Source organism: Echeneis naucrates, chromosome 20 (genome assembly GCF_900963305.1).
Source record: "Echeneis naucrates chromosome 20, fEcheNa1.1, whole genome shotgun sequence".
Taxonomy (NCBI): Eukaryota; Metazoa; Chordata; class Actinopteri; order Carangiformes; family Echeneidae; genus Echeneis; species Echeneis naucrates.
The window spans coordinates 3,978,252-3,990,692 of NC_042530.1; the positions used below are offsets into that span (position 1 = coordinate 3,978,252).

Here is a 12,441-nt window from a genome sequence, read left to right on the forward strand (position 1 = left end):
TTGATTTTAAGTGAAGGATCCCTCTTGACTCCTTAGAAACTCCTTAGATAGTGCTATGATCACCTTCACTGAGATGAGTTTGGCTTGAAGCTCTGCAAATTCGCTCCTCAATGTTTTTCTCTCACTTACATTTTCTGTGATAAATTCAACCAGCGATCAAGCGGCCATTTGTTTTAGAAAATCCAGTTTAAAAAAATAACAAAAACGAAATAGCTGGTCACAATTTGATTGTATTATTTCAAATTCAAGCCATAAACAAATTACTGATCGCTTTTCAAGTCAATCTAACTTTCTTAGCGATACAAAGCAATGTTACATTTAATTTGGGGTCGTGTGGCCAGCTTGGTGACTCTAAAGCTAATATTTACTCTCTTTTAACTCTGTTTGGCCTTTATTCGAACTCCTGAGAAAAATAATCAGCTGATCTTGGTAAATTTCATTTCACTAACAGCTGCTGAAACTTTGCTCATTGGTGAGAAACACTGTGTGCTATCTTCTTACGATGTCTGTTGCCTCAAAGTGAGTCTAAGCCTGAAATTTGCTTTCCTTTTAGCCGCCATCAACTCCTAACAGAAATAATTATCTTTTTCTGAGCTAAATTCCACTCAATGATCACCTGCAAGACATTAACTCTGCCCACACAGTGACTGTTGCCGGAGAGTGAGCCTACAGCGTTTCACTAAAAGGTGCTTTTTCAGGAAAAACTTTCCCCAAGAACTAATATCCAGGAACTTTTCTGAGGTTTCTCAATCTCATTCCACAGAGGAGCCAAAGCCCTGGGAAGATAAAGCAAATTAGTCTGCTGACTAATCAAAAGAATAATGGCTGCCTTTCACATCATTTGTATAAAAATTGACAACACAGCCTTTGTGGAGCTCCCAAAAAACAGCCGCCTGTTGAATTTGGAAACTGAGTGGTTTGATTGATTTGTGGCTCCTCCTGCGCACAAGTGTTGAAGTGTCCTTGAAGAAGATACCGAACTCTTAATTTTTCCTGATGTGTTTATGAAGAGAAAAGTCAGTTTTCAAAAAAGGTGTCTGCCCAGTCATTCTTCAAAGTCAGCGCTGAAAGTTTCTCAGGGTAGCGTTAAGCATAAAACTTAAAGCACACAGATGCATCCCATATTGGTGCTCTGTCTCGGATAATGGCTGTATTATTAACCTGTCACACAAGCATAATGTACATGCGCACGCACACACACACACACACACACAGCTAAATGTGCACGCAGAAACAGCCCTTGGGCTCCTGCCAGTGCATCAGTTGTGTGCTGCCCATCTCTGCCAGACCCCGACTGATTATACTTGGCGCTCTCCCGCTCCGTGTAGAAGACGATTAGATCTTGTGGTTATGAGATGCAACACTGGTGTCGGACGTGAACAGCATGGATGGCCGTCAGAGAGCTTTGACCCCATGAGGGCCTTGACGCAGGGAAGCATGAAAACACGCTCTCTTATTTGTAAAGTGGGTAGCATTAATGCAACATTGTGTAAAAAAAAAAAACAAAAAAAAAAACATTGCTTATTACTTGTGTGTCAGTATGGAAATCCTTCGGGCTTTTTCAGCAGCAACGTTATTGTCTGAAGTCCCTTTTGGGTTATTAAATATTAAATCTTTTTATTTTATTTTTATTTTTTTTTTTAGTTTCTCCCCCTTATGTTGCTCCCTGAAAAAGTACAAAACACAACTGTAATTGAGAGAAATATTAGAAAGTTCCCACTCGGTTACCTTCATCTTCATCTTCATTTAGTTACCTTTCAGGAGGAACTACCTTGGGGAAATAAAAATTTATGCCACTGAAAATGCTCCGCTGGTTTCCTGTAAAAACCAAGATCCTGTTGTGCCATTAACTTTTAACACTGCTGTGCCTTTTTACAGACTTGCCAAATACTTTTTTCAACATGAATTATTTATATGAAATTTGGAGATCCAGTATCAGACAGTACATCCTAATTTCTGCTGTGTCTTATAAGGACTTTGGTCAGGAAGATCTTGAAAGAAGGAGCTTTGTTTCAGGTTGTGTCCGGCAGAAATTTCTTAACCTAATCGAGCACAGATTTGAAATATGATCTGCCTCTGGGCACTCAATGATCTTTAACAAAGTTTGCGAGTACACTTGAACCCCTAGACGAGTCTCAAGTGAGACTTCACGAGACTGATAGCAATTACAGCGAAAGCAGACATTTACTTAAGTGACTTTCAAACAGCGTGTCTGGCCCATAAAGTCCCCATTACTCTCATATCATGTTTTCCTGAGTCCCATTCAGCTCATTGTCCAGAGCTCATACTTTCAGAGCCTGAGCTGGTGACATGTTTTTCATTAAGCTAAGTGGATTCTTTAAAACCCAAGGTTACACATATATTTCAAAAGCTTTAGCGGCTTATAGCTGTTTGCCGTAAGTGGCCTGTGCTCCCTTACAGTTGATTGTGACGCTAACCAGTGTTCATACTGTGCACTGTATATACTGGGAAGTATTGAGGGTGATGTTTCAGTCTGTGTTTTGCATTGAGCTGTCAGCGTGCTCAAGCTGAAGAGCGACAGTAACTTACATCAGATTTGTTTACATCTTGATACTATTTTTTTTTGTTCTGATTCTGTACCTCAAAAGACTTCATTAAAGGACGTCTGTGCTGAAATATCCCAGCGTGCGCGACAACACGCAATATTAAATAATTAGATTCTTAATGACTTGTCATGCGAGACTCCCCTGAGTTAGCGCTTTATTTTGCATTTGTAATAATACCACTGAAATGTTTAATTGTGGTATCATAGGCTAACAGTAGCACAAACAGAGATGTAAAAAAGGAATGTTACTTACACGTCTGAAGTCTGCTGACATTAATAAACATCAGCCACCCAAAGCTTCACGTCATAGCTGTAGACTAACTATGGATGAAGTGGCAAAAAGAGTCCCTTTACAGAAGGAGAATGGTTGTGTTTTTCCTTTGCAGTCTTACTCTAAAGACATTAAATCCAGCTGTCTGTGAAGGGGAGCATGTTGTTTGTGTTAACTGTTAGTTTTCAACATATTGTCAATACCATGTATCTTACAGAATGCACTCAGGAGGTGAGACACCAGCTTTTAGACTGCAGCCCAGGATTGAGTGTTGAAGGATGAACGTTGTGCCACTGTCTTTGCAAGTTACTAATTAGTCCCATTTTGCAGCACACGCCTTGGCCATAGGCAAGGGTGACTTTGACAAAGTGCCTGGGCTGAAATACACCCTAAGCTCCAAACTGCAATAGTGCACTTGCGATTAAGTAGCAGAGAGCTGTTGGTCAGAGGGGGAGGAGGATGCATCTGACCCAGTGTTAGGTGGGTAGCATCATGGCTCTCTTTCGCCTAAGAAGTCTCTTAACTCTGGTTCTTAATCCCAAATTGAATGTACAAGGTGCCCTTGGGAAAAGTACTTAATCCTGAATAGCTCCAATAACTTCCTTCGCAATGCATAATGTCGACAAAATACATAAGTTGCGGCACCTGAAGGTGCTCAGTTAAGACAGCATTTTGTAACACATATTGATGGATAGCTTGTCGTTTAGTTTGAAGGTGAAGCTGAAATGGTAATGCTGTTAAGGACTGCGTTATAATTGATGGCAGGCTCAAGGAGGTTTGAACAGCTGCCTCCAGCTCCATACACCTTGGCGATATGGCAAGTCCTTTAGAGACAATTATCCATGCATATTAACACCGCTAAGCATGCATGCACGCTCACAAACCTCGATGGCTGGGAAAACAAAAGACGAAGTTAGTTAGTGGGAAATGCCAGGTGCCTGAATGAGAGGATTAATTATACTATGAAGGGGGTATTTAAGATATGACATGGCTTGCCCCTCAAAACAACACAAGTATGACACCTGAATGCGACAGGTATCCAGGTGATAGAAGGCAAGAAGGACTGAGCTCTGTCTCAGCTGGAGAATCTAATTAAACTGAAAAAGCTCAAATAAAGGGAAAAGGCCATGTCCAGTTCTTGTGTACTTTCTGTAGCTGCTCGGCCCCTCGTGTGTGAATTTCTGGCGTTGAGGTCAAGAGAAGATGGGCTTGCTGTGATCAGAATGTGATTAAGGTTTAGCATGGTCTTTTGAAAGTCTCAGGCTTCATCTTTAAAGCTGTGTGCTGTTGAGCGTCCGTGCTCTTGTTGTGGAAGCTGCACCAAATCAAGAACATTACAGCTGAAGGCAAGATATAAATCTGGCTGCCTCCTGCTGCTCAGGCAGGCAGGTAATATAAAGAAGGAGGTGCATTTTTTTTTTTTTTTTTATCTCTTCACAAACAACACGCACACTCAACTGTGTGCGCAGGCAAACAGGCTTCCTTTCAGTTCAACATTACAAATGAATGGATCTTCATCTTCATCTTCAACATGCTGGACAGTATATATGCCTCTAACACCCTAACCCTTTGTGTGGTGGGATTATACAGTCCCTTCACACTCAAGGATCCCTGGATGGGTATAGTGACCCGTGATTAGAGCATGATCCTTGAATGTCACTTGGTAATAAACTACCTGGGGTGGAGGTTTTATTTCCTGTTTGGATGGCCTGTTTTGTGTTATGAGATCTATTCCCTGTAAGTGGACTGCCTGAAGGTTCAGCAAATCACACACTGCACCCTTCATGTTTAAGTGTTCATCACCTTCATCAGTGCCTCTCATAGCTGCATGCAGGGCCAGAGGGTTCCTCCAAAGTCTGCGTTTATTTCTTTTTCTCAAGACAAATGTCAAGTATCTCGACTTTAGCAGGGAGCGCGGCCCACCCGTCTGCCGCCAGTGGTGTGGAGACAGCTAGATAAATGCGTGGCTACGATGCGTCTGGCTCGCACCGGAGGCAAGGAATCACGGCGCAATACGAGGCCGTGCCGCGGTAGCAACAGAAGGATTTTAATCATCCCCTCTCCCTGGGAATGACACCAGCGCCACACGGGGTAACAGAGATGGAGAGCGAGAGGGATGGCACCCAGCAGACAAACAACAGCCTTGCAACATCGCTGTGTGGATTAGCAGTGTTGCTCAGCAAGAAGTGTGTGCTTCTGGCCAGGCAGAAGGAGGAACATGTTGCTATGTTTTGTTTTGTTTTTTGTTTTTTGTTTTTTTTTTGCAGAGTGGAATCAGGATTCATGGGATCATTAACCACAACCAATATCTCTCAGGCTCCAACACACTAAGCTGATACTAAATAAGTATATCAGTTGCGTTTGAGGCCTATTTGCGGTTTACTTACCGTTTTCATTTGTCTCACTGCTGGCTGCACAAAGTTAACATCTTTTTATTTCACCTTTTATGAACCGTCAGATACAGCTGTCATTATAATCCAACCTTTATCGGGCTGCCTAATACATAAAGATATTTCTTTTAACTCTAGACACACACCCTGTGCCTGTGGTGGTCTTGTACGGCGTAGAAAACACAGAAGTCTTGTTCTGTTTGTGCCTTACCAGTATTATGGGAGCCGCGGTGGATTGAAGGCTAGAAGTAAACTTTCTGATGCAAGTCAGTAAACAGGGTTTGCAGGTGTCACTGCAGCAGGCATCAGAGCAGTCGTGGTGCTCTTTAATTGGCTACAAGGTTACACCGTGGAAGAAGCTCCAGAAAAGTGATAAATGGATGGATACACGAAGGATGTGAGGGATAAACAGAGCAGATGGGTAGGTATCCACAGCACACAGATCAGTGCCTTGTTGTTGGTGGAGTAACAAATAAAGAAAAAGATGACATGTTTTTACTTTATTGTTTAGGTTTAACCAAAAAAGAGAAAGGCAGCCATGTTTTCCTTCTGTGCTGTGTATGAGAATGCCCCACCGCTCATTATTTGATGCAGGGCTGAGACGGTATGTTTTGTTGAGCTACAGAAAAAGATTATTGCTTTATTGACCAGCATCATTCCACTTTAAGGCCACCAGGCAGGGAATTTGGAAAACAGAAATGGACAGCTCGCTATGATTTAGCTAACTGAGCCATTTAGTTAAAACAGCCATTAACACTTTTCAGCCAGAGGGACTGTAATGACATTAATAAAGGATGGCAAGAGAAAATTAAAAACCTAATGGAATTGTTTATTTTCAAGTACAGCAGCGGCGGACGGTCAAAAGACATCTTCATCCTCATTTTTTTTTTCTTGATTTTGTTTATCCTCCTTTCTCAGTTCCTGGATTGATCTTAATTGTGAATTCTATATGAGTGTGTGTGAGAGAGACACACACGCTTATATTCTTGTGAAAGCTGGATGTGAAGTCTTTGTTCAGGTTGGAGGGAGAATGCGGGCTAGGCGAGGCATGCAGGGTTGTGGATTTGTGTTGGGGAGAAGGGATGTTTGTATGTATAGCACCACATGTCAGCGCTCAACATTTCCGCTGATGCATTGGATGTAAAAATTGCTCTTAACGTCATGGACAATGCAGAATGTGCAGACCTCATACTAATATGGCTGGGACTGGTGGGCCTTAATCACACCAACTGTGACTTTGTCTCGACTGGAGATAAGCCCATAAACCTATTTAGAATTCATGCAGAAGCCTCATCTAACTTCTTCACAATTATGAAATTTGCTATAATTCTTCAATACTAGGAGCAACGTTTCTTTTATTTCTTTTGTGTACATCCATTGATAGATTGTAGACAGGAGATCGAGGTAGTGAATACGCAACTGCTTTCCACAGTGTAGGTTAATTACACAAGTAAAGGTAGCGAACCAACCCAACTGTGCCGTGTTGTAGGAGAGAAACTCCCAATGCAGCCGTTGCAAATGCAAATAAGAAAAGGAAAATGGTTTATCCACGGCAATCAAACTCAACTTCATTGCATGTTGCATATAAATAACACTGATTTGTTGACATCTGTGTTAATGCATTCTCATCTAGATTAACTAATGTATTTGTTTCAAAAGTAAAGTCACACACAATTTCTGATTGCAGAAACCTGGTCTTTTACATAGCACTCATTTCATTTACCAAATCATGGCGTCATCGTTTGATCATGTGACTGCAGTTCAATTATTTTTGATATCAAAGGTTTAAGTTGTAACACAACAACATGCTATTTCATGAGGTAAAAGTGTTCATTCCAAATTGTGTTTTCCAGATTAATATCTAACATCTTTTTTTTTCTCTGCCTTTGGTCTCCACCAACTAGCAGTGGAAATTCCTGGCTGTCGAGCAGCTAACTGCTTAACTTGGCTCTCCTGCCGGTTGACAGCATAACATGGCTACTTTTTGGTGTTGTTACCTTAAAGTGAAGCCAAAGTTAACTTTCAGCGACCTCAAAGTAATTAGATGGCCCCAGAATAGAAAAGTTGAGATTGTAAACATAAAGCAACTCAAAGAGCTCTGAGCTTTTATGTGATAATTGCCTGTGACATGTCTCGTGAAAGGTACACCTTCGACTTGTGTCGATCCCGTAGAGTTGCTGACTGTAGCTTTAAATTTACTTTTGCTTCTTCAGATCTGTCAGAGAAACGTTTGTACTGTCACGTCTAAAAACATCATCCACATTAACCTCACAGCTGATTGAGTATTCAGCTGTACATGTCATTAGTAAATAAGTACAGTGTTTCTTTTTTTGTTTATTGTTTTTTTTTGTTTTTTTTTTGCTTCTTCATGAGACTGGACCTCAATTACAACTTTCAGTGTAATTAATGGATTATGAGAAATTCTTCAGGTGCAAACGCCAAGCAAGAGCCTCCCTTTGACATGCTTCATCAGGCTGTGACTGCGATAAAGCAACTAAAAGTGAGTCATTTATTCAGGAACTGTGCGCTGAGGCTTTGTGAGTTTCTTAATGAGTAATCTTCCATGTTCTGTTGGAATCTTTAATAAGTGCCATTTAATGACTGGAACACATTGTGTGGTAAGTCATTAACTTTGAAAGCAACAGTGATTGCTTTTTAAGGATTAGGACATTTTTCTTTGCATTTAAATATGCAGCGCTAATTTTTCCTGGAATTATCATCTTTGTAGTCAAGAGATAAAGATGAGATTAAAAAACGAAAAACAAAAACGCCATTAAGGAAAATATTCCTCTGTATTTCGTGAAGCACAACTCGACTTCCTGCTGGCTGTTATTTGCACCAGCTCAGGTGCAAACAGATGACTACAGACAAATGACAGTCATTTGGCGTTAGTGTTGTCACGTCTCCGATCTGTTTCTGATACAGATCGATCATGACAGGGGGGCAGGCAGATGATGCCCCCCTGGCAGCTGAAACATCCCCTCGCATGTGCTCTTTTTTTTTGACAGCGTCTTAACATTAACCCATCATGTGTCAGACGGCTAAACTATTTAGAGTGACAGCATGTTTTAGGGGACAGAAGAGTCACAATTCATTGCTGTTGTGCAGACAAGCCACCAACCATAATGGGCATCCACCGTTAAGCTCAACTCATGCTTTCTTGTAATTGCTGTATTCGAAGGGTTGGTTTAAACAGGTTGTTCCATATTTTCAGACCTGAATCGTTTTTGTTTTTTCGAAAGTAAAAGCTTTCCAATATTTTCAAAGCGTTTTGGCTAGCTTGATGTAATTTTTTTTTTATTTTTATTTTCATTTCGTTATTTTGTCAGGTTTTTTTTGGACAGTGTTAAAAACTTTAGATGCTTTTGTTTTAAAAACCAACAGCGTGCTTGAGGCATTTAAAGCTCTGTGGGAAAGAAAAGTTCTAACGACAGTCTGTCTTCCTGAAGAAAGAAAAACTAGTAAAGCATGGATGAAAACAACAGGAACATAACTTATTTATAAAACGTATTTTCTTTGTGCCACTTAGAGGACAGATTCCTCACCAGGCGGGGTGCGTGTATCCTGGGATGTACCCCTGCAGTTGACAGTGGATATGTAAAAAGATTTGGAAAAAATATCAATTGGTATTTCATTAAAAAGATGAGAGATGGAAGGTGGAGATTTTGAGTCTCAAATGTGGATAGAAAGCAACCACAGAAATCTAAATAGCTACCTAAAATTACCATCACCAGGAAAATACTAAAATCAGCAATTCTTATTGGTGATTAAAAGAAAGGGATAAATGCTTGAAAAAAATGTTTGGTTAAATAAATTGCTAAATGAGTTGAAACTTTTAGTGTAACATAGCAAATTACTTCGACTATCCAACACAACAAATGAAAAGAGATTATGCAAACAGAGAATCTTAATGTGATGGCTTGTGTTGTTGAATGGGGGAAAAAGGCAACTCAATCATCTTCTCTGCTTCCGTCTTCAGGTGTCATCAGAACGGCTCTGCCCAACATGGACCGGGAGACGCGGGACCAGTACGTCCTCGTCATCCAGGCCAAAGACATGGTCGGCCAGATGGGCGGCCTCTCGGGCACCACCTCCGTCACCGTCACGCTCACAGATGTCAACGACAACCCTCCTCGGTTCACTCACAGTAAGTCTCCCCGCTTCGTCGTCTCCAAATAGCAAAAGTTATTCTGGCAAATCCTCGAACCGCTGTTTGGGTTTGTTCTCGCTTAATATACGTCTGGATTCTCGACCCGAGTCCGTACGACACGGAGCACGACTCCACTTAAAGATGCTGCCTCCACATCCGGATGAATTCTGGCACAGAAAATATCCTTGGCTGTCTGACAACACTGGAGAATAAGAGCCGGAATCAGCCCAGTCCAGACTCAGTTCAAGGACCCAGACGTATGCTGCATCGGTAGAGGGTCAGTTAAGCTTGTCATGTACAGGATGTACATTTTATCAGCGTCTACTCAGCAGTCAGAATAGAGGCCACCACCCTCTTGATTCATTTTATACTGTTTCTGCTTCCATCTGGATTGACCTTTAAAGATGAGTCATTAAAAGCTCACTTGAAATCCAAACAAAATTAATATGCTGGGCTGTTATTCTAACCTTGAAAAGAAGTCATTGGAAAATATTAAATTTGCCGTATTGTCTCTACACCAGTGTTGAATAATTATTCCTCATTAAATCCTTGTCATTCAGCTCTTTCTGCTGATTCTTATGTAAACCCCATCCCTTCTTTATCATTTTTACTACACTTGATTTCTATTTATTTATTTATTTATTTATTTTAATTTTTTTGCAAAGCTTTGGATTTTTTTCTAAATCAAATTAAAAAATGGCCTCCCTGCCAGGTGTTCAGCTCCCTGCTTTACTCTTCATCAGAGCTCGGGCTGCTTCGGCGTTGGATACCAGGATCAATCGGCCTCCGTTTTTTGTTGTCAGCCTATTTCATGGGCCGCTAATGGGTTCCAGGCTGAGCTTTAGGATTCAAAGGCATGCAGCGCTTCTCATGATAATCCGAAGCGCCAGCAATCGGTTTACCGCTGATAGCCCAACCACTGTCTGGCTTGTGCACTCATCACTGGACTGCAATGAAGTTGAGTCAATTTGCTGCCCCCTGGGGTGGGGGGGGGGGGGTTCAAGTTTGCACAACAAGTCATCAATGCCATTTTATCCCAGTGCTGTCACACTGGGAAGAAAGAGACGTTGCAGGAGTTCTGGGTTTTGCTCCTGCTGTCATGCTCACAGGGTCATGGGTCAGAATCGATAGACCATTATGGAGCATCAGAGCTGATAGAGTCCAGGAGCTATAGGTAGTCCTTGGAAGAAAAGCCAAGGTTAGCCACATGAGAAGACAGGATGGGGTGGGAGGGTGATGGAGGGGGGAGTGGAGGGTAGATGCTGGGGCAAAACGGAGGGAGGAAAGCAATTTTTTGGTCTTTTAAAGAGCTGCTATTCCACGGCAAATTAAAAAGCCATTATAAAGATTACATGGCGGCAAACAATGTCAGGCAGATTAGCATTTAGACGGTGGCTGTGGGAGACACTGTGAGGAACATAGAAAGGTCTGGTAATGAGCTCTGCCATGGTGATTGGGGAGGTTATGATTATGAATATGATTCCCTTCTTTATTCTCCTAAGAGTACTTTAAATCAGAAGGGTCAGACAAAAGCTCAGAGAACACAACGGAGAGTTTCAGAGTAATAGAATCTTTGAGTGCACATTTCATCCCTTGAAAGGTACTAAAGTGATCTAACTGTGACTCCTATTTGGTTTTTTCTTTCTATTTTTTGTTTGAAGGGATAACCAACAATATCAAAACTCCATTCAGGAAACTTGACATTTTTCTAAATTTATTCTTCCAGCTATAAAATGTGAAACCCAATTGCTCTCTTAATTGTGTGTTTTGCTTTCCTGTCTTCACTGCCTATGCTGAAGCATGAAGTAAAAGGAAAGCACTTTATTCCATATGATTCGCCGCCGCTGCACGTCTGTGTTGTGAAACATTTGAAGAGCCAGACAGCCAAATCAAAGCTGAAGGGGTATAACAAAATCTGTGCTGCTTGAAGGTGAGTTGGTAGCAAAATGAGCACATCCATTACCAGCATCCGCTCCTGTCTATCCGTTTCCAGAGAGCTGTCAGTACACAGTGCTGGAGTCGCTGCCAGTGCAGTCCGTGGTGGCCAGAATCAAAGCGGCAGATGCTGACATCGGCTCCAATGCAGAGATGGACTACAGGATCATGGATGGAGATGGACTGGGCATGTTCAACATAACAACGGACGAGGATACGCAGGAGGGGGTGATCATTCTCCTGAAGGTGCAGAAGGGTTTTTTTTTTTTTTTTACACCGTAAAGGAAATACACCAGTAGGGAATGAAGACTCCTAGTTCAGACAGACTGTGAAAAAAGCCTGTGGTGAATATTTTTGTGAAAAACTGAAGCCTTTGTAGCTTGACTTTCAGCCCCCCCACCCTCCCCGAAAGTCAGTGAAACATATAGGGAACATTTTTCCGGCTGTTGAGTTAGACCATGCTCACAAGCAGCTGGCCTGATATTAAATGTTGCTTGAAAAATAGATTGGGCTGGTGCCTCTAAGCATTTACATGTCGTCATATTCAGCATCAGAATACTCTGATTGTATAAAACAAACAAAAATATATGTATACAAACACACAAATAAAGACAACATACAGGACCAAGTGCAGGATTTTTATATACCTGTGTATGTACCTGCTAGATCATATGCTGGATGGCAGATCTCCAGTATTACACCTTTTGTGTCAGGCAACATCACCAACTTCGGAAGTCATATTTATTTGTTTGTGTCAGGAACGGATACAATTTCACACTGAGGAAAAAAGTTAGGGAGCTAAACCACAACAGAATTGATCTTAAGTTTCCATGGTGAAATATTTCAAGGTTTGCAACACACTTTGGTATTTCTTCTCACAAACATTCAGTGAAAGCACCAAAACCAACAATGAATTGATCCCACTAACAAGTATTCCCTGTTTACCTGGAACCTAATATACTGCAGCTTATTTTTCTCCGCTGTAAACCTCCGCTGTTGTCCAAGAACTATTAAAAAGACATCAGCGAGTCGCACACATGCACCGGATGATGTGTAACTTTATTACAATGAACCCGGGGACCGTGGTTTTTGACTCAGTCCCACATACACCATCCTGCTGCCATAAATA

General features: G+C 41.5%; 1 protein-coding gene across 2 annotated transcripts in view; it reads left to right on the plus strand.

Moving 5' to 3' along the window:
- Positions 1-12,441, plus strand: part of cdh7a (cadherin 7a) — a 76,477-nt gene that overhangs the window by 37,594 nt on the left and 26,442 nt on the right. The window contains exons 4-5 of one of the 2 annotated variants that reach the window (XM_029528910.1): positions 9,207-9,374; positions 11,371-11,558. In XM_029528910.1, the coding sequence (XP_029384770.1) occupies positions 9,207-9,374; positions 11,371-11,558 (356 nt within the window). Of the gene's footprint in view, positions 1-9,206; positions 9,379-11,370; positions 11,559-12,441 lie in introns of both variants that reach the window. The other variant, XM_029528911.1, reaches the window with a different exon arrangement.